At 39.7% G+C, this 26,716-nt stretch overlaps 4 protein-coding genes across 4 annotated transcripts; all 4 read left to right on the plus strand.

Moving 5' to 3' along the window:
• LOC113652732 (extracellular calcium-sensing receptor-like) lies at positions 1-3,286 on the plus strand. The gene is made up of 6 exons (XM_027161980.2): positions 1-212; positions 330-621; positions 787-1,578; positions 1,712-1,936; positions 2,044-2,167; positions 2,354-3,286. Exons 1-6 carry the CDS (start codon positions 1-3, stop codon positions 3,259-3,261), a joined length of 2,553 nt encoding a protein of 850 aa, XP_027017781.2. The 3' UTR covers positions 3,262-3,286.
• Positions 3,287-6,984: 3,698 nt separating this feature from the next.
• Positions 6,985-10,244, plus strand: LOC113652540 (extracellular calcium-sensing receptor-like). Its single transcript, XM_027161653.2, has 6 exons — positions 6,985-7,196; positions 7,336-7,627; positions 7,767-8,558; positions 8,695-8,922; positions 9,033-9,156; positions 9,337-10,244. The coding sequence occupies exons 1-6, from the start codon at positions 6,985-6,987 to the stop codon at positions 10,242-10,244; spliced, it is 2,556 nt and encodes an 851-aa protein (XP_027017454.2).
• A 4,912-nt stretch (positions 10,245-15,156) lies between these two features.
• On the plus strand, positions 15,157-18,541 carry LOC113652541 (extracellular calcium-sensing receptor-like). The gene is made up of 6 exons (XM_047822807.1): positions 15,157-15,368; positions 15,502-15,793; positions 16,045-16,836; positions 16,966-17,193; positions 17,304-17,427; positions 17,634-18,541. The coding sequence occupies exons 1-6, from the start codon at positions 15,157-15,159 to the stop codon at positions 18,539-18,541; spliced, it is 2,556 nt and encodes an 851-aa protein (XP_047678763.1).
• Positions 18,542-22,664: 4,123 nt separating this feature from the next.
• On the plus strand, positions 22,665-25,989 carry LOC125146245 (extracellular calcium-sensing receptor-like). The gene is made up of 7 exons (XM_047822808.1): positions 22,665-22,846; positions 22,968-23,259; positions 23,422-24,213; positions 24,353-24,580; positions 24,691-24,814; positions 25,039-25,915; positions 25,962-25,989. The coding sequence occupies exons 1-7, from the start codon at positions 22,665-22,667 to the stop codon at positions 25,987-25,989; spliced, it is 2,523 nt and encodes an 840-aa protein (XP_047678764.1).
• Positions 25,990-26,716: the final 727 nt, after the last annotated feature.

The following is a 26,716-nucleotide window of genomic DNA, read 5'->3' on the forward strand; positions in this document are numbered from 1 at the left end:
ATGGAATCAATGTTTACACTCATTCAAGTGGTAATGGCCATCATCTATTCATATACTGCAGAAGAGACTTGTAACCTGCGTGGAGAGCCTGCATACCCACAGATATGGAAGGAGGGCGATATTATAATTGGAGCAATTTTCCCTTTTCATTTTAAATGGGAGATTACAGACTCGTCCTATTCGTTTATGCCACCTCCAGTGAAGTGCACGAGGTAAGCAGTATACATGTTATGTGAAATATTATAATACATTACTAATAAGATCAAAACAAATTATAGTATTTAATACTTTACACAAACAAATACATATTTCTATCTGTTTTTAACAAGTCTGGAATTCAGATCCTTCCAATATTCACAGACCTTGATATATGCAGTAGAGGAGATCAACAACAGTTCATCTTTACTGCCTGGAGTTTCACTGGGCTACAAGCTCTTTGATACCTGTGGTTCCACAACACAGGGAGTGAAAGTAGCAATGGAACTTCTGAATGGAAATGAAAACTCAGTTTCAGATCAGATGTGCACAAAGCCTGCACAGGTTCAAGCCATAATAGGAGAGACATATTCATCAGTGTCCATGGCTATATCAAAGAGTATTGGACCTTTCAGCATGCCCTTAGTAAGTATTCACATTACTTATATTTAAGTTATTGTGAACGTGACTTAAAAGTAATGCATTGAATTGCTTATTCCTAACTGATGATTTACAACATAATGATATTATGTTACAACATAAAATATACTGACTGCTATTGCTGATGTAACTGTGTGAATCTCATTTTAGATCAGTTACTTTGCTACTTGCGAATGTCTCAGTGACAAAACGAAATATCCCTCTTTTCTGCGCACTATACCCAGTGATTATTACCAGACCTTAGCACTTGCAGAGATGCTCAAACACTTTGGCTGGACCTGGGTGGGAGCAATAAGAAGAGATGATGATTATGGTAACAGTGGTATGGCTGCATTTACTAAAATTGCAGAACAACTGGACATATGCTTAGAATACTCGCTTCCATTTTTTAGAACATATTCCAAAGAAAGAGTCTTGAGAATTGTTGAGCAAATTAAAAGCTCTACTTCTCGAGTGATAGTGGGCTTTGTCACTCAATGGGACTTTGAAGTTTTGCTACCTGTGCTTTCTGAACACAACATCACTGGATATCAGTGGGTGGGAACTGAGGCCTGGATAGCTGATCCAGTTGTTGCCAAACTAGATGAGCACAACATACTGCACGGAGCTATAGGGCTAACTGTTCCCCAAACAAAGGTGACAGGTCTGGAGGATTTCATTCTTGATATAAAACCACTAAAATCAGTCAGCAGTGCAATTTTTAATAAATTCTGGGAAGATTTGTTTACCTGCAAATTTGCAGTGCAGAATGATTCAGAGGACTCAGCAGTATGTACAGGTGAAGAGAAACTCTCTGAGATAGAAAACACCTTTACTGATATGTCTTTTATGCCAATTTTCAATAATATCTATAAAGCAGTCTATGCCATAGCCTATACTCTACACAGTCTTCTCGGATGCCAACAAACATGTCCTACAAAGAAGCAGCCGGATCTGTTCACAGTGAGTTGATATTGTTTTTTGTACTCAAGCATTTTACACAAACACATGCAATAATTTAATTAATTAGGAGAAAAATAACCCTTATAATAAAAATAAATAAATAAATAAAAATGTATTTGCTCTACTCTATCAGTTTCTAGAACACCTGAAAAAGGTGCGTTTCAAGACAAAAGAAGGTGAAGAAGTTTATTTTGATGAAAATGGAGATCCCCCAGCAAAATATGAAATAATAAATAGACAAACAACTAAAGATCAGTACAAATTTGTCACAGTTGGACTTTATGACTCCTCTCTTTTTGTTCATGATCGATTAGCAGTAAACATGGCCTCCATTGTGTGGGCAAACAATTCGAAGCGGGTAAGAATAAGAAAAATGTGTCATAAATGTAATGCATAATCACAGAAATACTTTATAACGTGACGTTATCATAAGATAATTTTAAATAACCACATTTTCTATCAAAGGTGCCCAAATCTGTATGTAGTGAGAGCTGCCCTCCTGGTACAAGGAAAGCTGTACAGAAAGGAAAACCCATCTGCTGTTTTGACTGCATACCATGTGCTGCTGGAGAGATCAGTAATATGACAGGTACAGAATATTGCTAATAAAAAAATAATAGAAAATTAATGCTACTACTACTATGAATAATAATAATAATAATAATAATAATAATAATAGTAATAATAATAATAATAAGTATCATTATTATTATTAATTTAAATTCATCTACATTATTTCTCATTCTGTAACTTTGTCTCTCTATCTCTATGACAGATTCCATTAAATGTGAACAATGTGAACAAGATTACTGGTCAAATGCAGACAAGAATACATGTGTAAAGAAGGAACTTGAATATTTGTCCTATGAGGAAACAATGGGGATTTTGCTAACAGTTGTTTCTATTTTTGGTTCTTTTATGACAATAATAATATCAGTCATATTCTTTAAATATAAAGACACTCCAATAGTCAAAGCCAACAACTCTGAGCTGAGCTTTCTGCTGCTCTTCTCTCTGACTCTGTGTTTCCTATGTTCACTTACTTTCATTGGTCGGCCCTCTCAGTGGTCCTGTATGCTGCGTCACACAGTGTTTGGGATCACCTTTGTCCTCTGTATCTCCTGTGTTCTGGGGAAAACAATAGTGGTGTTAATGGCCTTCAGAGCTACACTTCCAGGCAGTAATGTCATGAAATGGTTTGGGCCTCCACAGCAGAGACTCAGCGTACTCGCCTTCACTCTCATACAGGTTCTTATCTGTGTGCTTTGGTTGACAATATCCCCTCCTTTCCCATTTAAAAATCTAATGCACTACAAGGAAAAGATCATTCTTGAATGCAGTTTGGGCTCAGCTATAGGATTCTGGGCTGTGCTGGGTTACATAGGATTTCTTGCTTTCTTTTGCTTTCTTTTAGCTTTTCTAGCACGGAAGCTTCCAGATAATTTTAATGAAGCTAAATTCATTACATTCAGCATGCTGATGTTCTGTGCAGTTTGGATCACATTTATTCCTGCTTATGTGAGTTCACCTGGAAAATTCACTGTAGCTGTGGAGATATTTGCTATTTTAGCATCAAGCTTTGGCTTACTATTCTGTATCTTTCTTCCGAAGTGTTACATAATCATCATGAAGCCAGAGAAAAACACTAAAAAGCAAATTATGGGAAAAGTGCCAGGTCAGTGATTTAATAATGTAAATATGCTGTTTAATATGGACCAAAATAAAGCATATTATTCACACTAGAATCAAAATCAAATTTTCATAAAATTATTTAGATTTTCTGAAAAATGATTGGATGTGTGAATTACAGTCTTGAATTACTGTATTCGGTACAAAAATATTAGTAATTGTCTGATTATATATACGTATATATACGTATATATACACGTATATATATATATACGTATATATACGTATATATACGTATATGTATATAATTTTATTGTTATATTAATGCTGTGCCGCTATTTGTGATTTTACAAATGACTTACAGAATTCTAATAAAACCACCTTAAATGATACAAAATGAGTGGTTTTTCAGTTGTTATTTATATTTAATACAATTGCATGAACCATATTTTAGCTGTATTCATTAGTTACCTACTTTGCTACCAAAGAAACTAGCCTGCAAAGGAAGATTCAAACTATGTACAGGCTGAATTTTATTTCAGCTGCATCAGAATAGTCAAAACATTTCACTGTGTTTCAGATGTCTACTTCAGATCGGGCTGATATGGCATCTGCAAATAACAGGGACGCTACCTCTAGTTACCTAGGCTGTATCATACAGTAACAACCTAACTGAATTTCACTTAATGCCAAGAGAAACTCTCATTGCTCTCCCACAGAGACTATATAAAATACAGTAGCAAATCAGATACCCTGTAATAATTTAAAGATACACGATAAAAGGCCTTCTTCATATACACAAAACAAATGCAGACTGGATTAGCATTTTCCCACAACCCTTACAAAACCCCCTGGTCCATTGTTAGGATGGACCTGTATTGTCCTCCCTAATCCTCTTGGGTTAAATCTCCTTTCTAGGACATTGGTATATACCTTTATTAAGGAGATTATCAAATCGCATCCACCCTTGATATCTTGGTACTAAAATGGGCTCTGGAATTTCCTCCTCAGGGAAGAGCAAGGAGTTCAGTTTCGAGGGAACTCGACACTGCGTCAGGGCTGATGCTATGGGATGGGAAGGCTTCTGTGAGGAAGCTGTGTCTGAAGCTCTGTGTGCAGATTGAGTTAACGGAAGCAGAGAAAGTGATGGGTATTTCCCTTTCTCTTGCCCTCTCCCCTGACTCCGTTTGCTCGGTTTCGGGTTCAGGAGCTCGTGCTGCGATTTCTCCTGACCTGGAAGAGAGCATGCTGCTTCCGCGTCCATCCAAGCCTTGTTGAACTACTTCAGCCCTTGTGGGTAAGGCCTACATGGCAGCAGGCCAAGCAGGTGCAGCCCTGCACCCCATGGCAGTTTTGCAGGCCTACCAGGCCGACCCGCTAACAGAGGTCGACAGAGGCCAGGGGTTGGGACCTCAGGTGGTATCTGAGCTCCACCGAGCCACTGACTTTGCACTCCGTGCCACAAAGCAGACTGCCCGCTCCATAGGCCATGAAATGACTGCGCTGGTTGCCACAGAGAGGCACCTGTGGCTCAATTGAACTAATATTAAAGATAAGGATAGGTCCTCTCTCCTGGATGCCCCAGTGTCACCTCAGGATTTGTTCGGCGACGCATTGAGTACTGTTGTTGACAGGCACCAGGAGTTAAAATGCCTTTCGGCGGTCAGTCAGGGAGTTTGTCTTTCGTCGCAGCGAGCAGCCTTGGTCATCTTCCAGCCGCACTCAACCCCCTCTTAGCTCACTCAGGGCAGTAAGGAGGGTTAATGTGGCTGCCCGTAAAGTAGAAAACAAATATATGCAGTAGTGTTAAATACAAAATAAAAGAAGCAAACAATACAGTAGTTCTTTCAAGCTAATTGCACCAGGTAATAATAATGTATTGTGTAGTTTAAAAAAATGTTTTATTGCACAGTTATTGCAAAAAAAAAATTAAGTTATTGTTAGTGCATGTTTTAGCAGACCCAGTTTTCATGGCATAACAGACCAGATTATACAGTCTAATAGCAGTAGGGAAAAAATGCCTTCGCTATTGATCCTTCCGATCCTGAAGGAGCTGCTCAAAGATGAAACTATTTTGTACAGAGGTGAGAGTAATTTTTCATCAATGATGATGCTAGCTACCATCCTCCTTTCTCCCACCTCCTGTAAGGTGTCCAGGGGAATCCCCATGACTGAGCTGGTCCTCCTTATCAGCTTGTCCATTCTCTTGCTGTCTGCAATAGAGATGCTGCTGCACCAGCATACCATTCCATAGAAGATGGCTGAGGCCACCACAGAGTAAAAAAAAGTTCTTCTGTAGTGCTCCTTGCATTCCAAAAGAGAAGATTCTGCTCTGCCCTTTCTTAGAAGTTACATCTGATTGATGAGCACCCAGGTACTTATAAGAGACCACTCTCTCAATATCCTTTCCCTGAATGTTCACTGGTGATAGTGAAGTGTGTTTTTGCCTGCGGAAATTCACCATCAGTTCTTTGGACTTCCTTGCATTTATCTGGAAGCAGATCCTTTGGCACCAGTCCACAAAGTTCTGGATCAGTTCTTTGTACTCACTGTCATCATTATCCATGATAAGGCTGACAAAGCAGAGTCATCAGAGAACTTCTGCAGGTGAAGGGTTGCTGAGCTGAACATGATGTATTCAGTGTGACAGTGATGAGGAACGGAGACAGGACCTTTCCCTGTGGGGATCCAGTGTTGCAGATAACCATGTCAGACTCACAGACACAAGACGTAACATACTGTGGTCAGTTTGTGAGGTAATCCAGTATCCAGGTACTGTAGATCGATGATAGTCCACTCCCATGTACTCCAGCTTATCCCTTAGAAACTCAGTATAAAAGCACTAGAGAGGTCAAAAAACATGACTCTCACTGTGCTTCCAGAGTTTTACAGGTGTGAAAGCTCTATTAAGAAGGTAGATGACAGCATCATCAACTCCAATGCCAGGCTGGTAGGCAAACTGAAGTGGCTCCATCGATAGGTTCACCATAGGTCAGAGATGAATAAACACCAGCCTCTTCAAAGGCTTCATCCGATGTGAGGTCAGTGCTAATGGTCTGTGGTCCCCAAAGTCTTTTGGGCATGATGTCATTGGTGTAGGTACCACACAGGATGTCTTCCACAGCTCTGGCATCTTCCCCAGCTTCTGGCTCAGACCAAACATGTACAACAATATGAGAAACAGCTGGTCTATACAGGTCTTAAGGAGCCTGGATTTGATGCTGTCTGGGCCTTCAGCCTTCCTCAGCTTGATAATTTTGAGCTCCATTCTTACCTGGGCTACTGTAAGGGGTAGTATGTTGTGTTTGAAGTGGGGGCTGGGGTTACTTGGTAGGGGGATAGGTTGGATGTGTTCTGGATGAACTGTGAGCTGAGAGCAGTGCAGAGAGATGTGGAGCTGGGGCAGGGGTGAATTTGGTATAACATGGTGATGAATGCACAGTTGCAAACAAGGAAACCTGCAGAATACCTAGTAATGTTAAACTTTACTCCAAATGTACATTTAATCATATGTGTACTGATACAGTATATCAATCATTTATTGAAAATCTTTCCCAAAATAAATAATATGGCAAAAATCCAAAGATAAAGTATAGCATTTATTTTAAAAGAGAAATGCCACACCTCCTTTGGCTGTGATCCAAATGCATAACTTAACAATGGATGATTTGTTTTGCTTTCTATATAAATACCACCTATTTTTCAGTTCAGTTAGCTCAGCGATCAGACAATACTGTAGATTATAAGTTCTTCTGTTCTCTAGAGCTGGATAGCTCAATGGAATCAATATTTACTCTCTTTCATGTGGTAATGGCCATCATCAATTCATATACTGCAGAAGAGACTTGTAACCTGCGTGGAGAGCCTGCATACCCACAGATATGGAAGGAGGGTGATATTATAATTGGAGGAATTTTCCCCTTCCATTTTAAATGGGAGATTACAGACTCATTCTATTCGGTTATGCCACCTGCAATAAAGTGCACGAGGTAAGGAGTGAATCATTCAAGTCAAATATTAAAATTTATTAATACTAATATTCACACTGATTACAGTATTCACTTATTTACAAAATAATGTAAATATATTGTAAATGTAAAATAAGGAATTCTTTTCTGTTTTTATAAGTATGGAATTTAGAGCCTTCCAGTATTCACAGACCTTGATATATGCAGTAGAGGAGATAAACAACAGTTCATCTTTACTACCCGGAGTCTCACTGGGCTACAAGATCTTTGATTCCTGTGGTTCTCCAGCACATGGGGTGAAAGTAGCAATGGCACTTGTGAATGGAAATGAGAACTCAGTTTCAGATGAGATCTGCACAAAGCCTGCACAGGTTCAAGCCATAATAGGAGAGACATATTCATCAGTGTCCATGGCTATATCAAAGAGTATTGGACCTTTCAGCATGCCCTTAGTAAGTATTTATGCATTTATAACTTTTAGACTTTTTATATTATTTACTTGTGATGATTTATTTAAAGCTCAAGATACATGACAGCATATGAATGATTCTGACTATTGTTCCTGATGTAACTGTGTGAATCTAATTTTAGATAAGTTACTATTCTACATGTGAGTGTCTCAGTGACAAAAGGATATATCCTTCATTTCTGCGCACTATTCCCAGTGATTATTACCAGACCATAGCACTTGCAGAGATGGTCAAACACTTTGGCTGGACCTGGGTGGGAGCAATAAGAAGAGATGATGATTATGGTAACAGTGGGATGGCTGCATTTACTAAAATTGCTGATAAACTAGGCATATGTTTAGAATACTCCCTTCCATTTTTTAGAACATATTCCAAAGAAAGAGTGTTGAGAATTGTTGAGCAAATTAAAAGCTCTACTTCTCGAGTAATAGTGGGATTTGTCACTCCACGGGAATTTGAGATTTTGCTGAACGTGTTTTCTGAACACAACATAACTGGATATCAGTGGGTGGGAACTGAAGGATGGATTGCTGATCCAGTGGCAGTCACGTTGGATAAGTACAACATACTACAAGGAGCCATAGGGCTAGCTATTCCCAAAACAACTGTAACAGGACTGAAGGACTTCATTTTAGACATAAAACCATTGAAGTCAGTAGGCAGTGCCATTTTTACAAAATTCTGGGAGGCTCTGTTTACTTGTACATATAAAGGGCAGAATAATTCTGGGACTATTCCAGTGTGTACAGGTGAAGAGAAAGTGTCTGAAGTGAGAAACACCTTCACTGACATGTCTATGATGCCAATTTTCAGTAATGTGTATAAAGCAGTATATGCCATTGCCCATACACTCCATGAACTTCTTGGCTGCAAACAAACATGTCCTACAAAGAAGCAGCCAGATCCCTTAACTGTGAGTTTTTTAAGTCATGTTTTTGGTCATTTAATTTTGACATATAAAGATTCACTTATTTAAATGAGTGTGCAAAATATTTTATAGTTTGTAAAAATCTATTATTTTCTAAACACTATGAACTTTATTCAATCAGTTTCTAGAACACCTGAAAAAAGTACGTTTTAAGACAAAAGAAGGTGAATATGTTTACTTTGATGAAAATGGTGATCCTCCGGCAAAATATGAAATAATAAACTGGCAAAAAACTAAAGAAAACCAATATGAATTTGTCACTGTCGGACTTTACGACTCCTCTGTTCCTGCTCAGGATCGATTAGCAGTAAATATGTCCTCCATTGTATGGGCCCAAAATACAAATAAAGTGAGTATATTAAAGTAATTGTAGCTTGACTTCAATTAAATTTATTACCACAGTATTTTTTTATAATGTCTATCTTACTTCAAGTACCCACATTATTTTATGTCAAAAAGGTGCCCACATCTGTATGTAGTGAGAGCTGCCCCCCTGGTACAAGGAAAGCTGTACAGAAAGGAAAACCCATCTGCTGTTTTGACTGCATACCATGTGCTGCTGGAGAGATCAGTAATATGACAGGTGTGTAACGTTTTTAAAGAAACAACATTTTATAGAATAAAACTACATAATAATAATAATAATAATAATAATAATAATAATAATAATAATAATAATAATAACTGCAAAACCAACATTTCTTCCATATTGCTTTTGTATTTCTGTAATGTCTGAATTTTTTTGTCTTTCACTCTATGGCAGATTCCCTTAAATGTGAACAGTGTCAGCAAGATTACTGGTCAAACGCAGACAAGAATACATGTGTAAAGAAGGAAGTTGAATATTTGTCCTATGAGGAAACAATGGGGATTTTGCTAACAGTTGTTTCTATTGTTGGTTCCCTAAAGACGATAATTATAGCAATCATATTCTTTAAATATAAAAATACACCAATAGTCAAAGCCAACAACTCTGAGCTGAGCTTCCTGCTGCTCTTCTCTCTGACTCTGTGTTTCCTCTGTTCACTTACTTTCATTGGTCAACCTACTGATTGGTCCTGTATGCTGCGCCACACAGCCTTTGGGATCATCTTTGTCCTATGTATCTCCTGTGTTCTGGGGAAAACTATTGTGGTGTTAATGGCCTTCAGGGCTACACGTCCAGGAAGTAATATCATGAAATGGTTTGGGCCTCTACAGCAGAGACTCAGTGTACTTGCCTTCACTCTCATACAGGTTCTTATCTGTGTGCTTTGGTTGACAATATCCCCTCCTTTCCCCTTTAAGAACCTTAAAAGCTACAAGGAAAAGATTATACTAGAATGTCATTTAGGCTCAAACCTAGGTTTCTGGGCTGTACTGGGTTACATAGGAGTCTTAGCACTTTTATGTTTTCTTCTAGCTTTCCTAGCTAGGAAGCTTCCAGATAATTTTAATGAAGCTAAATTCATCACATTCAGCATGCTGATGTTTTGTGCAGTTTGGACCACTTTTATTCCTGCTTATGTCAGCTCTCCTGGAAAATTTACTGTAGCTGTGGAGATTTTTGCTATTTTAGCATCGAGCTTTGGTTTGTTACTCTGTATTTTTCTTCCAAAGTGTTACATAATCATCATGAAGCCAGAGAAAAACACGAAAAAGCAAATTATGGGAAAAGTGCCAGGACAGTGAGTTAATAATGTAAATATTCTGATTAATATGGACCAAAATAAAGCATATTATCTGCTGCACATGATGTTTGATTCTCAGCATATTTATTTATTTAGATTGTATGTATTTCTTCTGAAAATTTTTGGATTATATAAACTGATTCGGTAATATTATATGCGAGGTTTTAACAACAACAAAAAAAAATACACATCTATACTTTATCCTTCTATTGTTGCATATCCTACTACTTCTATACCTTATGAGGAACATCTCTGTATACTTTCCTTGGTAAGTTTTACTAAATGACATATGGACACAAGCATTAACATCAAGCTGCAGTATAGTTGCTCCTTGTGGAATCTGTATGAATGATATACCCTCTTAACCTGGGTAGCAGCTTTATGGCACACATAGGTAGGATGTGTGAACCTGGTTCCCTTTCGAGGGAACAAGATGCTGCGTCAGTGCTGACGCTATGGGAACGCTTCTGTGAGGCTTCTGTGTGTCTGAAGCCCTGAGTGCACACATGCCATTTTAATGGCTCGGGAAGGACACGTGACGGAGTGATTACGTGCCAGCAAGTCCATATAAGGGCATCTACGTCACACTACTCCAGCTTCTTTGTCTTCAGGAAGAGCTTTGTGTATGTGTGTCGATTGTTTGTCCTGTCTGTCTAGTACAGGGAAAAATTATATATATATATATATATATATATATATATATATATATATATATATATATATATATATATATATATATATATATATTAGGGCTGTAATTTTCAGCTACAGCTGCGCCTCGTTGTTCGTGTCCCGCGTCCGCTGAGGTCTCGATCGCCGGGGTTCGTAGGTTGAGTTAACGGATGTGGAACAAGAGATGGGGTTTTCCCTTTCTCTTTCCCTCTCCCACAACACTGTTCGCTCGATTTCGGTTTCAGGAGCTCACGCTGCAATTTCTCCCAACCCGGAAGTGAGCATGCGGCTTTCCGCGTCGGGCTCTGAGGAGCTCGATGTGGGCAGGGAGGGGCTTCCCCCCTCTGAATAGCCGACACAATCAGCTGTGTTCGAGGCACTCCTCGTGACATGTCTAGCTAAAATTAGATTGGCCCGAAGAGGAAGTAAGTGTCGCCCGTTATAAGCTAGACGACCACTTCTGACTTCAGGCCGCAAGCCACCTTCACGTGGGCGGCTGCCGTATTTCTCAGACCTCCATGCCGAGGTGTCGAGGTCTTTTCTCCTGCCATGTCAGACTAATCAGCCATTATAGGGCTTGAAGGCCATGGTATGGGGCGATGCCTGGAATTGAGGAGACGCTTACGGGTTATCTCTCACCTACATCGCCCGCACGGAGGAAACCTGCCTTCAGGTGGTATCTGAGGTCCACCGAGCCACTGACTTTGCGCTCCATGCCACAAAGCAGACGGCCCGCTCCAAAGGCCATGCAATGGCTGCACTGGTTACCACGGAGAGGTGCCTGTGGCTCAGTTTGACTAATACTAAAGATGAGGATATGTCCTCTCTCCTGGAGGCCTCGGTGTCACCTCAGGGCTTGTTCGACGATGCAGTGAGTACTGTCATCGACAGGCACCAAATGCCAGTTGGCGACATTCAGGCTCCCCTACTGCCTGCCCTGCCGCCTCCGGCATTTCAGGGAGCAGTGGGGTCTGTGCCTGCTTCTCTTCCTTGCATGGGTCTTCCTGGGTTGGCACCTGCCAGATTCAGGGCACCCGGGAGGTCTGCGCAAGGTTGACACCACTATCAGGCAGCCAGGCAGCGTGGAAACTTCTGCCAGGGGTGTCTCAGTGGGTCCTGGATACCCCTCCCGTCCTCCGCGCTTCCAGGGTGTGCTGCCTACGATTGTTGGCAGACACCAGGGGGCGTTCCTCCAAGAGGAACTCTCTCACTCCTGAGGAAAGGGGCCATAGAGCATGTTCCCCTCCCAGAGCGGGACTCCAGCTTTACAGCCAATATTTCATTGTTCCTAAGAGGGACGGGGGCTGTGTCCAGTTTCGGACCTGTGGGCTCTGAACTGTACTCTGAAGACTTACAGGTTCAAGATGCTCACGCTCAAGGTTATCGTGTCCCAGATCAGGTCCAAAGACTGATTTGTGACTATTGACCTTGAGGACGCTTACTTTCACATAGACATTTTGCCAGAGCACAGGAAGTTCCTCAGGTTCACTTTTGGGGTGAGAAGTGTACCGGTATTGTGTTCTTCCTTTTGGCCTTGGCCTTTCACCACGCACGTTTACAAAGTGCATAGACACTCCCCTGGCACCATTGTGTCTCCAGGGCATCTGTGCACTGAATTACCTGGACGACTGGATCATTCTGTCCCAGTCAAAGGCTAGGGCAGCCAGTCATTGAGATGCTGTGCTTGCCCATACGAGGTATCTAGGCCTCAGGTTGGACCCAGAAATGGGTGTGCCTTCTCCTTTTCAGTGAACCACCTTTCTGGGGCTAGTTTGGGGCTTCCCCCTGATGCTGGCACATCTGTCTCCCGCTCGGGTGGCTTCCATCTTGTCAGCGGTGAAAGCTACAGACAGACAGCACTGCGGTGGTTTCCCATATCAATCATCAGGGCGGTCTGCATTTGTGCCCCCATTTTAGGTTGGCACAGCAGATTCTGCACTGGGCAGAGACCAGGTTCCTTTCACTGAGAGCGATTTTCATCCCAGGGCATGTAAATAAGGAGGCAGACTTCCTGTCGAGGCAGGTGCTGAGGCCCGGGGAGTGGCATAGATGCCATAAAATGTCTCCACCCCCATGGGTTGGAGTGACATTGGTGTGGACATGGCCGAGGCTCTGTCGGTGCACCTTCCCCCCGGTAGCTCTGCTCCCGCAAGCCCTAGCCAGAGTGTGCCACGACCAGGTCAACCTCTACTCCTAGTTGCCCTTCGTTGGCTTTCTTGAGTTGGTTCACGGTCCTCCCTCCTGAACGGCATTCCATGGAGGTTTCCGTCAGGGAAGATCTCTTCTCTCTGGTGCAGGGGGCAATCCTACACCCTTTCCCCAAGATATGGAAGCTTCGGGTCTGGCCCCTGAGGGGGACCAGTTCCTAGAAGGAGGCCTCTCATCCGAGGTGACCAAAACTCTACTGAATGCTAGGGCTCCCTCCACCAGGAAGCTATTTGCTCTGAAGTGGAGGCTTTTTCACCTCTGGTGTGATGAACACTGTCAGAATCCAGTTCACTGCCTGGTCAGTACAGTGCTGGAGTTCCTGCAGTCTCTCTTTTCTCGGGGCTTGTCCCCATCTACTTTAAAGGTGTACGTGGCTGCCATTGCTGCCAACCACAAACCTGTCCTCGGGGCCTCCTTTGGTAGGCACCCTCTGGTCTCTTGCTTCCTGCGTGGTGTCAGGTGGCTGAGACCTTCCTGCAGACTGCGCCTTTTCTCCTTGGACCTCTCTGTGGTCCTGGAGGGGCTGCTGAAAGCCCCTTTGAGCCCATGGAGTCAGCCTCTGAGAAGTTTCTGACCCTGAAGTCGGCTCTGCTTCTTGCCTTTGCCTCTCTCAGGAGAGGCGGGGATTTGCAGGCTTTGTCAATCGCCCCCGGCCGCCTAGAATTTGCCCCCGGCATGTCCAAGGCTATCCTGCACCCCAGGCCAGGATATGTCCCTAAAGTGCCCAGGATGGCGGGATGTCCAATCATCCTGCAGGCCTACTGTCCCCCGTCCGATGAGTCAGCAGAACAGGAAAGGCTGCACTTGCTTTGACAAGTAAGGGCCCTGAGGACTTACGTCCACCGCTCTAGCTCGTGCCGTAGCTCCTCCGCCCTTTTTGTCTGTTTTGGGGGCTGGAAAAGGGGTAATCCGGTTTCCAAACAGCGCCTGGCGCACTGGGTGGTGGAGGCCATTACTCAGGCCTATGAGGTGCGTGATCATGCCTCACCTCTTGGCATCAAGGCCCACTCCACTAGGGGTATCGCCTCATCCAGTGCCTTGGCCAGGGGTGTTCCCATTGAAGATATTTGTGCTGCGGCAGGATGGTCCTCTCCGCACACCTTTATCAGATTCCATGACCTGGACTTGGACCCCACTCCAGGGTCCCAGGTATTGTGGGGCCTGTGATGTGCTGTTCCCAGTCTGCTCGTGGAATCTGTATGAAGGATACTCTTAACCTGGGTAGCAGCTTTATGGCACACATAGGTAGGATGTGTGAACCTGGTCTCAGCAAATCAAGCAAATGTCAATCTGCAAGAAACAGACTTATTTCATTCTTTTTTCTCAGGTCTAAATTAAATTTTTAATTCAACAGGCTGAAAGAAAAAATTTAATTCAACAAATGTGGCAAACTAGTGGCCTCCTCCCAACTCTTGGTTTAATGTTTGTTTTTTTCAGCACTTTATGTTCTCTCCATCTCATGATAATATGTTCATTAATAAGGAAAAGTGGATAAGTTTAGCTTAATTCCACTGCAAAAATTCTAACCATTGATTACAGTGACTGGAAGCATTTTTTAAACTATATTTATGTGTCTGTTTTAGAAATGTTTTAAAATGGGAGGTCACAAGAGAGTAAATGTTCCCATAGAAGGGATATTTGATAAAAGAGTGCTTCTCCAGAAATTACATGAATATTAAGGCCCTATCCATCTCACTGAAGGTCAACTCCCAGAAGGTCTGATAATTTAACCACTTTGATTAAAGTCACAAACTATATTATTTTTAATAAAACACTTGAAATAAAATATTGACAATTTGAGCACAAAGAACACGCTAAATATGAATCTTGTGCCAAGATGTCCTATTTGTTTTAGGTTAGAAACATGTCACACCTCCTTTGCTTGTGACACATATATATTAACAAAGAGCATTTGCATTTCCTAGTATATAAATGTCTCAAATCCTTTCCGTTCAGTTGGCTCAGATCAGACATAACGTATATTTGTTATATTTATCTCTCTGAATATCTCTTCTTTTAACCTGAATAGATAGATGGGGTTAGTCATTACACTTATACCTATACTGATGGCAACAATCGATTTGTACACTGCCAAAGAGACTACTTGCACTGTGCTTGGAATGCCAGACTATCCACTGCTCTGGAAGGATGGGGATATCTCAGTTGGAGGAATTTTCCCCTTTCATAAATGGCAGCTCATGTACCCATCCTATTCGGTTATGCCACCTCCAATAAAGTGTATGAGGTAAGCATAAACATTAAGTGAATATTGTAATAAATTATATTCTACAATTGGTAATAATCCTAGGATTAATTATATGATATACAGAATAATACATCTGTATTTTTTCTATTTGATTTTTTTTTTTTTTAACAAGTATGGAATTCAGAGCCTTCCAGTATTCACAGACATTAATCTTTGCAATAGAGGAGATCAATAACAGTTCATCTTTACTGCCTGGTGTCTCATTGGGCTACAAGATCTTTGATACCTGTGGTTCTGCAGCACAGGGAGTGAAAGTAGCAATGACGCTTGTGAATGGAAATGAGAAATCAGTTTCAGATGAGATCTGCACAAAGCCTGCACAGGTTCAAGCCATAATAGGAGAGACATATTCATCAGTGTCCATGGCTATATCAAAGAGTATTGGACCATTTAGCATGCCCTTGGTAAGAGTTTAATTATTTTTTATTCAAAAATATGACATTTACAATATAATTTCAAAGGTGAGAGAGCATTTTGTATTTTATTTGCAGCTAATGTTATGTGGCTGAATGAACAATACTGACTATTATGCCTGATATAACTATGTGAAAATGTTTTTATTTAATTACTGTCTTAGCTATGAATATCTAATTGTACTACAGATGTTATGCAACTGACCTTAATGCCTTAGATGACGGTGTGTATCTGATTTTAGATCAGTTACTTTGCTACCTGTGAGTGTCTCAGTGATAAAAGAAAATATCCTTCATTCCTGCGCACTATACCCAGTGATTATTACCAGACCTTAGCACTTGCAGAGATGGTCAAACACTTTGGCTGGACCTGGGTGGGAGCAATAAGAAGGGATGATGATTATGGTAACAGTGGGATGGCTGGATTTACTAAAATTGCAGAAGAACTGGGTATATGCTTGGAATATTCACTTCCATTTTTTTTATCGTACTCACAAGAAAAAATTGTAAGAATTGTTGAGCAAATTAAAAGCTCTACTTCTCGAGTGATCGTGGCATTTGTCACTCGTTGGGACCTGGAGATTTTGCTTAATGTATTTTCTGAACACAACATAACTGGATATCAGTGGGTGGGAACTGAAGGATGGATTGCTGATCCAGCAGCAGCCACATTGGATAAGTACAACATACTACAAGGAGCCATAGGGCTAGCTATTCCCAAAACAACTGTAACAGGACTGAAGGACTTCATTTTAGACATAAAACCATTGAAGTCAGTAGGCAGTGCCATTTTTACAAAATTCTGGGAGGCTCTGTTTACTTGTACATATAAAGGGCAGAATAATTCTGGGACTATTCCAGTGTGTACAGGTGAAGAGAAAGTGTCTGAAGTGAAAAACACCTTCACTGACATGTCTATGATGCCAATTTTCAGTAATGTGTATAAAGGAGTGTATGCCATTGCCCATACACTCCATGAACTTCTTGGCTGCAAACAAACATGTCCTACAAAGAAGCAGCCAGATCCCTTAACTGTGAGTTTTTTAAGTCATGTTTTTTGGTCATTTAATTTTGACATATGAAGATTCACTTATTTAAATGGTCATGCAAAATATTCTATATTTTGTAAAAATCTATTATTTTTATGAACTTTATTCAATCAGTTTCTAGAACACCTGAAAAAAGTACGTTTTAAGACAAAAGAAGGTGAAGACGTATTCTTCGATGAAAATGGTGACCCTCCGGCAAAATATGAAATAATAAACTGGCAAAAAACTAAAGAAAACCAATATGAATTTGTCACTGTCGGACTTTATGACTCCTCTGTTCCTGCTCGGGATCGATTAGCAGTAAATATGTCCACCATTGTTTGGGCCCAAAATACAAATAAAGTGAGTATATTAAAGTAATTGTAGCTTGACTTCAATTAAACTTATTACCACAGTATTTATTTATAATGTCTATCTTTCTTCAAGAACCCACATTATTTTTTGTCAAAAAGGTGCCCACATCTGTATGTAGTGAGAGCTGCCCCCCTGGTACAAGGAAAGCTGTACAGAAAGGAAAACCAATCTGCTGTTTTGACTGCATACCATGTGCTGCTGGAGAGATCAGTAATATGACAGGTATTAGAGGACAAACAACAATTAACAATACAATTACATTTACTTCTTTTTTAATGATATACTTACATTTAATAATAATAATAATAATAATAATAATAATAATAATAATAATAATAATAATAATAATAATAAGTATTTAGTCTGCTCATAATTTATGTAACTGTTGAACTTTTTCTGTAATTGTTATCTCTCTCACTCTATCACAGATTCCAATGAATGTCAACAGTGTCAGCAAGATTACTGGTCAAATGCTGATAAGAATAAATGTGTAAAGAAGGAAGTTGAATATTTGTCCTATGAGGAAACGATGGGGATTTTGCTAACAGTTGTTTCTATTATTGGTTCTTTAATGACAATGATAATAGCAATCATATTTTTTAAATATAAAAATACACCTATAGTCAAAGCCAACAACTCTGAGCTGAGCTTCCTGCTGCTCTTCTCTCTGACTCTGTGTTTCCTCTGTTCACTTACTTTCATTGGTCAACCTACTGAATGGTCTTGTATGTTGCGTCACACAGTGTTTGGGATCATCTTTGTCCTCTGTATCTCCTGTGTTCTGGGGAAAACAATAGTGGTGTTAATGGCCTTTAGGGCTACACTTCCAGGAAGTAATATCATGAAATGGTTTGGGCCTCCACAGCAGAGACTCAGTGTACTTGCCTTCACTCTTGTACAGGTCATTATTTGTGTACTTTGGTTGACAATATCCCCTCCTTTCCCTTTTAAAAATCTTATGCACTATAAGGAAAAGGTCATTCTTGAATGCAATTTGGGCTCAGCTATAGGTTTCTGGGCTGTGCTGGGTTACATAGGAATTTTAGCAATACTATGTTTTATTTTAGCTTTTCTGGCTAGGAAACTTCCGGACAATTTCAACGAAGCAAAATTCATCACATTCAGTATGTTAATGTTCTGTGCAGTTTGGATCACTTTTATTCCTGCTTATGTCAGCTCTCCTGGAAAATTCACTGTAGCTGTGGAGATATTTGCTATTTTAGCATCAAGCTTTGGTTTATTATTCTGTATCTTTCTTCCAAAGTGTTATATAATCATCATGAAGCCAGAAAAAAACACAAAAAGACAAATTATGGGAAAAGTGCCAGTTTTGTAGGCCAACTGTATAAAGATACTCGATTAAAATGTTTAACTTATGAAAATATTCATTAATTGATATTTGTAAATAAACTAATAGAAATTAAAAAACCTTGACAATAGAGCACTGGCTATCATTGTTAATGGTGACATTATTTTGTGTCTCTTGCTGTTAAAACTTTCTTTTGAAGAAAAAGGTACCTTTTTTTTAATAAAGAGAGACATAAACCAAATAAAACTTCCAAATAAAATAAATAGTAACATAAAATAAATAGTAAAAAATAAATATTTTCAATTTCAGGTTTCAATATTGTCCACCACATAAAACAAATAATTTAAAAATAACACACATACAAACAACACTAATTAAATAAATATACAACAATGTTAACAATACATTCCAATCACTTAGTAACACATTTAAGCTATACTGTACAAAAAGTAACGATAGTAATGATAACAATATTCAACAGGCAACTTAATACTGTACATAAAATAAAGTAAATAAAGTAATACATTCAAAGTTAAAAACACTAATTTTTAAGACTGCGCACAAACATCTCTCGCCTCAGGCCGCCGCCATGCGGATTGCTCACCGAATTCTGATTGGTCCAGAGGATATATAGCGTTTAGGCATAAAACAGGTTTGGCGCTTAGCGCGGTTTGGAAAGAAACTGCATCTTGCAGTAAATTTTAAACAAGGAAATATAGCGTTTTGGCATGACTCATTGATGGAGCAGTATATAGGTTCACAACACAGCAAAATGACATGACAAACTCGTTTTGGAAAACAGCTCTTCATATATATATATAATAAACAATAAACAAGGAAAAGAAACAGACTAGATTTGTAAAGTTTGTCACGACAAACTTTGATGTTGGCTTTGACGGTGCAAGTATTTGCAAAGGACGGTGCTTTTGGAGGCAAGTGGACATAAGGGTTAGTGTTGCTTTTGGAGGCAAGTGGGCAGAAAGCTAGGGTGCCAAAACATTTGGAGATAAGTGTAGACAAGCATGTGACATCATCCAAATACTCTTGAGGAAGTTCCCCTCATTTGGCTGAGTGTTTTGATATGTCACATGTCCATGTTGTGCTCATTTTTGATTTTCACATGACATCACGTGACGTGAGCAGAATCCACGTGAGGCAGTTCCCCTCATTGTGCTGAGTGTTTTGATATGTCACATGTCCATGTTGTAAAAAGTTTTTTGATTTTGCTTATATTGTGGGTGAGGCTGCGGCATAACCGAAAGGCCAGTCAGTACACTAATTTAAAACTTTGTTCAGAGTATCACTCTAAAGTAGCTGGCCGAGTTTGGTGTAGATAGTTAGAAAGCTTGCCGAGTTATAAACCTCCAAAGTTTATAATGGGAGTCTATGTGGGAAAAAGCCAATTTGTGACCTGGTACCGGAAGTACTGGTACTCGGATTGCTTAGAAAAGTAATAGCAACAAACTTCAGACAAGGATCTACGACATATCCAAATTTGGTGGCTCGAAAGCTCTAGGAGGAGTTGCTCTTGATAAACTTGAAAAACAAGGGTGCATCAAACAACAACGGTTTACATATGTAATCTTGTTCTCTGAGAAAGGAACAAGATGCTGTGTCATGACTGACAGCATGCCAGCAAGACCATAAATGGATGTCTAGATCACATTACTGCAGCTTCTACTGGATGTACAGTACGAGTTGGATCCTGGTCTAGGTTATATAATGTGATAAAGGTGTGTGGAGAGGACCAATCCTGCTGCAGCACAAATATCCTGGTGGGGTATAACCCTTGCCAGAGTGCTGGACAAGGTGATACACCTAGTGGAATGAGCCATAATCCCTAGAAGTCACATCTCATAGGCCTGGAGATAGCTACTGTACCAGCACCCTGACTATGGTGCTGCTTGGAGACCAGATTGCTTTTGTTGTGGCCACCAAGGCAGAAAAAAAAAGGGAAAGGATTTACCCCAATTGGCAATTGGCATAAATTGTGAGAAACCAAACTCTCCTGGGGTGGAAGGCAGAAGGCCTGCAGAAAGACTGAATGACCAGCAGAGCCATTTCCAGGGTCAGAAACTCCTCAGAGGCTGACTCCATTGGCTCAAAGAGAACTTAAAGCAGCCCCTCCAGAACCACTGATGCACCTTTTCCACCAAAAAGAACCGGGTGCTGGTTCAGAGTTAGTGCTGGTGCTGGTTCAAAGTTGGTTCCACTGGCGAACCTTCTAAGAACCGGTTTGCTCTCCACCGGCTAGAGAGCCGTCACAGATCCGAGTCTGACGTCACTGTATACGTGTCACGTGTCCCAGCAACTTTAGCGCAGCAGCGGTAAACACAAACACATCAACAATGGTGGATGTTGCTTTACTGTTAATGCTCATGGCTTTGAGAGCCTACATTGGCATCCAAACATGGCGATTCCAACGTGTATGTGCAGCTCCATGTAATCTATATAAATGGAGGTTGTTATCGAGAAAGTACATAACATTATTACGCTAACAGTAGTACTAAACTAGGTTCCGATACTGATTACACTACAGGCAAAAGTTCAACGTTGTCTCCAAAACCTTGGTTGGGATACAGGAGTCAAGAAGCTGGTTCCCCTCCTCTTAGTCTGGGGCCAGACCAAGAGGTTCCATATCCCAGGGGCGGGGATAGAGAATCACCTCCTGTGCCTGAGATGTTCCTCCTGTGTTGGAGCACACAGGTCCAAAATTGGGCATAGCCCCTGTCCTTCTTGGGAACCAAGAAACGCCGACTGTACAGCCAGAGGTTTAACAAGTGAAGGGAATACACTCTACTCCCCTTTTCTAAGATAAAAGGGAAGTTGCTTCTGGAGAAATGAGGTTTGGACTGTGCCAATAATAGTGGACAGCACAACTTGAATGGTGGCAAACTGGATTCTGTAGCCCTTTTCCAGATATCCAGAACCCACTGTGACACACCTGACAGGCTTTCACACTGCCCGGTGGTATGTTTTTTTTTTGTCCTCGGGCATCCTCCAGGGTCACGCCCTGACCGACCCACACCCTGAGCCCGGTTTTCCCACAAAGAAAAACAGCTGTTGGTGTTCTTTGAGAGGGATTCTCTAAGAACACCAGCCACAAACCAGGAGTTCACTACCAGTTTTACTTTTAATTTCACTCACTCACTTTCTACCGCTTATCCAAACTACCTCGGGTCACGGGGAGCCTGTGCCTATCTCAGGCATCATCGGACATCAAGACAGGATACATCCTGGACGGAGTGCCAACCCATCACAGGGCACACACACTCTCATTCATTCACACACTATGGACAATTTTCCAGAGATGCCAATAAACCTACCATGGATGTCTTTGGACCAGGGGAGGAAACCGGATTACCCGGAGGAAACCTCCTGAGGCACGGGGAGAGCATGCAAACTCCACACACACAAGACAGAGGCAGGAATCGAACCCCGACCCTGGCGGTGTGAGGCGAATGTGCTGACCACAAAGGCACCGTGCCCCCCCTGCTTTTGATTTCAATTCCTGGTTAACAAACAGTTAAACCATGTGCACACATTAAGTATCGTCAGTCTTGCTGCAAGCCATTTCTCCTTTGAGTTGTATTATGCTATGGTGTTTGACATTGTTGTATTTGGATTTTTTGATTTTCAGATTAAATGAATTTAGTATTTAATACAACATAGTGTGCAAGCACAAGTTTGGTCTCATTTAAATATATTTGCATAGGAATTATGTGACATTATATTATATAATTATAACATATTTTTCGGAAATGTTAAATCTTATATGCATATCATTACACATAACATAGCAATCATTATTTTATATATAAATAATAATAATAATAATAATAATAATAATAATAATAATAATAATACATTTGAAAAAAAAAAGAGAAACAATGAAAAACAAAGGAACATTCCCTGATACAATGGTAAGCAAGCATAACCAAGTGGAAACAATAGGGTAAATGACATCAAAACCCACCTGATTCATATTACAATTATGTCACACCTCCTTTGGTTGTGTTCATATAATATGAGGTGTTATTGTTTCCTTCTTTATAAATAGCATAGGTTACTTCTGTTCAGTGATCTAACAGATCATACATTCATTATTACTAACTAGATGGAGTCAATCTGTACACTATTGCATATTGTAATGACAATCATTAATTTTTCCAGGGCCCAAGAAAAAACTTGTAGTGTGTATGGAGAGCTTTCATACCCACAGATATGGAAGAATGGTGATATCATTATTGGAGGAATTTTCCCTTTCCACAGTAAATGGGAGATGACAGACTCATCCTTTTCAGTCATGCCACCTACAATAAATTGCATGAGGTAAGCCATGTAAATATTATGTTAAATAATACAACAAATGACTACTAGCAATTTGCCTATTGCATATGATATCATAAATTTAATAATGTATCTGTATTTCTATTTGATCCTCTTTAAAAAGTCTGGAATTTAGCGCCCTACAGTATACACAGACCTTAATCTTTGCAATAGACGAGATCAACAACAGTTCATCTTTACTGCCGGGAGTCTCACTGGGCTTCAAAATCTTTGATACCTGTACTTCTCCAGCACAGGGGGTAAAAGTAGCAATGGAACTTGTGAATGGAAATGAGAACTCAGTTTCAGATGAGATGTGCACAAAGCCTGCACAGGTTCAAGCCATAATAGGAGAGACATATTCATCAGTGTCCATGGCTATATCAAAGAGTATTGGACCTTTCAGCATGCCCTTAGTAAGAATTTTTTTTAATTATTTAATGTTTAGAACACTACTGTACATGTAAGAAGACAGAAAAGTATTTTATTGCTCATTCATAATTGATAATGTTGTGTGATGGTACGAAAAATACTCACTGAATATTATGCCTGATATAAGTATTTAAATCTAATTTTAGATAAGTTATTATTCCACCTGTGAGTGTCTCAGTGACAAAAGAAAATATCCCTCATTTCTGCGCACTATTCCCAGTGATTATTACCAGACCATAGCACTTGCAGAGATGGTCAAACACTTTGGCTGGACCTGGGTGGGAGCAATAAGAAGAGACGATGATTATGGTAACAGTGGGATGGCTGCTTTTACAAAAATTGCAGAAGAACTGGACATATGTTTAGAATACTCGCTTCCATTTTTTAGAACATATTCCAAAGAAAGAGTGTTGAGAATTGTTGAGCAAATCAAAAGCTCTACTTCTCGAGTAATAGTGGGATTTGTCACTGCCCGGGAATTAGAGATTTTGCTTAATGTATTTTCTGAACACAACATAACTGGATATCAGTGGGTGGGAACTGAAGGATGGATTGCTAATCCAGCAGCAGCCACATTGGATAAGTACAACATACTACAAGGAGCCATAGGGCTAGCTATTCCCAAAACAACTGTAACAGGACTGAAGGACTTCATTTTAGACATAAAACCATTGAAGTCAGTAGGCAGTGCCATTTTTACAAAATTCTGGGAGGCTCTGTTTACTTGTACATATAAAGGGCAGAATAATTCTGGGACTATTCCAGTGTGTACAGGGGAAGAGAAAGTGTCTGAAGTGAAAAACCCCTTCACTGACATGTCTATGATGCCAATTTTCAGTAATGTGTATAAAGCAGTATATGCCATTGCCCATACACTCCATGAACTTCTTGGCTGCAAACAAACATGTCCTACAAAGAAGCAGCCAGATCCCTTAACTGTGAGTTAACAATGTTTTCTAAGTCATGTTTTTTGTAATTTAATTTTGACATAGATTCACTTATTCAAATAAGCAACAAAATATTTAATAGTTTGTAAAAACAGGTTATTTTCCTAAACTATGAACTTTATTCAATCAGTTTCTAGAACACCTGAAAAAAGTACGTTTTAAGACAAAAGAAGGTGAAAATGTTTACTTTGATGAAAATGGTGACCCTCCGGCAAAATATGAAATAATTAACTGGCAAAAAACTAAAGAAAACCAATATGAATTTGTCACTGTCGGACTTTACGACTCCTCTGTTCCTGCTCAGGATCGATTAGCAGTAAATATGTCCTCCATTGTATGGGCCCAAAATACAAATAAAGTGAGTATATTAAAGTAATTGTAGCTTGACTTAAATTAAATTTATTACCACAGTATTTTTTTATAATGTCTATCTTACTTCAAGTACCCACATTATTTTATGTCAAAAAGGTGCCGACATCTGTATGTAGTGAGAGCTGCCCCCCTGGTACAAGGAAAGCTGTACAGAAAGGAAAACCAATCTGCTGTTTTGACTGCATACCATGTGCTGCTGGAGAGATCAGTAATATGACAGGTACCGAATATTGCTAATGAGGACAAACCACAATTAACAATACAAATACATTTACTTCTTTTTTAATGATATACATACATTTAACAATAATAATAATAATAATAATAATAATAATAATAATAATAATAATAATAATAATAATAATTTAATCTGCTCATAATTTATTGTATAGATTTAACTTTTGAACTTTTTCTGTAATTATTATCTCTCTCACTCTATTACAGATTCCAATGAATGTGAACAGTGCCAGCAAGATTACTGGTCAAATGCTGATAAGAATAAATGTGTAAAGAAGGAAGTTGAATATTTGTCCTATGAGGAAACAATGGGGATTTTGCTAACAATTGTTTCTATTATTGGTTCTTTTATGACAATAATAATAGCAATCATATTTTTTAAATATAAAGACACTCCAATAGTCAAAGCCAACAACTCTGAGCTGAGCTTCCTGCTGCTCTTCTCTCTGACTCTGTGTTTCCTCTGTTCACTTACATTCATTGGTCGGCCCTCTCAGTGGTCCTGTATGCTGCGTCACACAGTGTTTGGGATCACCTTTGTCCTCTGTATCTCCTGTGTTCTGGGAAAAACTGTAGTGGTGTTAATGGCCTTCAGGGCTACACTTCCAGGCAGTAATGTCATGAAATGGTTTGGGCCTCCACAGCAGAGACTCAGTGTACTTGCCTTCACTCTTGTACAGGTCATTATTTGTGTTCTTTGGTTGACAATATCCCCTCCTTTCCCTTATAAAAATCTCATGCACTATAAGGAAAAGATCATTATTGAATGCAATTTGGGTTCAAACCTAGGTTTCTGGGCTGTACTGGGTTACATAGGAATTTTAGCAATACTATGTTTTCTTTTAGCTTTTCTGGCTAGGAAACTTCCAGATAATTTTAATGAAGCTAAATTCATCACATTCAGTATGTTAATGTTCTGTGCAGTTTGGATTACTTTTATTCCTGCTTATGTCAGCTCTCCTGGAAAATTTACTGTAGCTGTGGAGATATTTGCCATTTTAGCATCAAGCTTTGGTTTATTATTCTGTATCTTTCTTCCAAAGTGTTACATAATCATCATGAAGCCAATGAAAAACACTAAAAAGCAAATTATTGGAAAAGTGCAAGTGCTATAAGCCAATTGTGTACAGGTATTTGATTTATAAATCTAACTCATAAAAACATTTATCAACTAATATCTGTAAATGAAAAAAATAATATTAGTAATAAAAGAAAACTTGACAACCGATGACTGACTATCCGTGTTAAAGGTGAAAATTTTTGTGTTTATTAAAACCTTTCATTCAAAGAAATTGGTATGCAGGTACACATAAGATGAACAATAAAGCAGGAAATAAAACAGCAAAACAAAAACAAATTACCATATAAGAATGGCCAGGCAAGACAATACAACACAACAACATTACACTCAGCAAGAAATGCTATCAGAATAGATGAAATAAATTTAACTTTTTGCCTGGGTGTCAGGTACCTTGGATTGTTGGTGCCAGGTACCTTGTTTCAGTATTTCTATAACTGCTGATCTCCTGAGATATTAATGCAAAGCAGTCTAAACCAGATGGTGCATTAAAGTTAAAAAAAATAAAATATAAAAAGGTGATGAGATGTGAAAGGTCAGGAAGGACAGAAAGGCTACATTACCTCAGATGATCACTCTGTACAATTGTGTTGAGCAGAGAAGCATCTCAAAATGACAACATGTCAAAGATTAATACAATACAAGAAGAGATGAATTCATCACTGGGGCCCTCATGACTTTGGGGACCTGGGGACCTGAATCTAATGTGTCAGAAGGAATGGGCCAAACCTGAATAACAATGGTGCAAAAACCTAATTACTTATCTAATTACCTCTCAAAGCTAAATAACCTACAGTGGTCTGAAAA

The sequence above is a fragment of the Tachysurus fulvidraco genome, chromosome 13, assembly GCF_022655615.1.
Source record: "Tachysurus fulvidraco isolate hzauxx_2018 chromosome 13, HZAU_PFXX_2.0, whole genome shotgun sequence".
Taxonomy (NCBI): domain Eukaryota; kingdom Metazoa; phylum Chordata; class Actinopteri; order Siluriformes; family Bagridae; genus Tachysurus; species Tachysurus fulvidraco.

Excerpts from the sequence above, each read along its gene's own strand:
- LOC113652732 (XM_027161980.2), top strand. The coding sequence starts at position 1 with ATGGAATCAATGTTTACACTCATTCAAGTGGTAATGGCCATCATCTAT. Across the intron at positions 213-329 it reads CCTCCAGTGAAGTGCACGAG|TCTGGAATTCAGATCCTTCC; the intron begins GTAAGCAGTATA and ends GTTTTTAACAAG. Across the intron at positions 2,168-2,353 it reads AGAGATCAGTAATATGACAG|ATTCCATTAAATGTGAACAA; the intron begins GTACAGAATATT and ends TCTCTATGACAG.
- LOC125146245 (XM_047822808.1), top strand. The coding sequence starts at position 22,665 with ATGACAATCATTAATTTTTCCAGGGCCCAAGAAAAAACTTGTAGTGTG. Across the intron at positions 22,847-22,967 it reads CCTACAATAAATTGCATGAG|TCTGGAATTTAGCGCCCTAC; the intron begins GTAAGCCATGTA and ends CTCTTTAAAAAG. Across the intron at positions 24,581-24,690 it reads GGGCCCAAAATACAAATAAA|GTGCCGACATCTGTATGTAG; the intron begins GTGAGTATATTA and ends TATGTCAAAAAG.
- LOC113652541 (XM_047822807.1), top strand. The coding sequence starts at position 15,157 with ATGGGGTTAGTCATTACACTTATACCTATACTGATGGCAACAATCGAT. Across the intron at positions 15,369-15,501 it reads CCTCCAATAAAGTGTATGAG|TATGGAATTCAGAGCCTTCC; the intron begins GTAAGCATAAAC and ends TTTTTTAACAAG. Across the intron at positions 16,837-16,965 it reads AGCAGCCAGATCCCTTAACT|TTTCTAGAACACCTGAAAAA; the intron begins GTGAGTTTTTTA and ends TTATTCAATCAG.
- LOC113652540 (XM_027161653.2), top strand. The coding sequence starts at position 6,985 with ATGGAATCAATATTTACTCTCTTTCATGTGGTAATGGCCATCATCAAT. Across the intron at positions 7,197-7,335 it reads CCTGCAATAAAGTGCACGAG|TATGGAATTTAGAGCCTTCC; the intron begins GTAAGGAGTGAA and ends TGTTTTTATAAG. Across the intron at positions 8,559-8,694 it reads AGCAGCCAGATCCCTTAACT|TTTCTAGAACACCTGAAAAA; the intron begins GTGAGTTTTTTA and ends TTATTCAATCAG.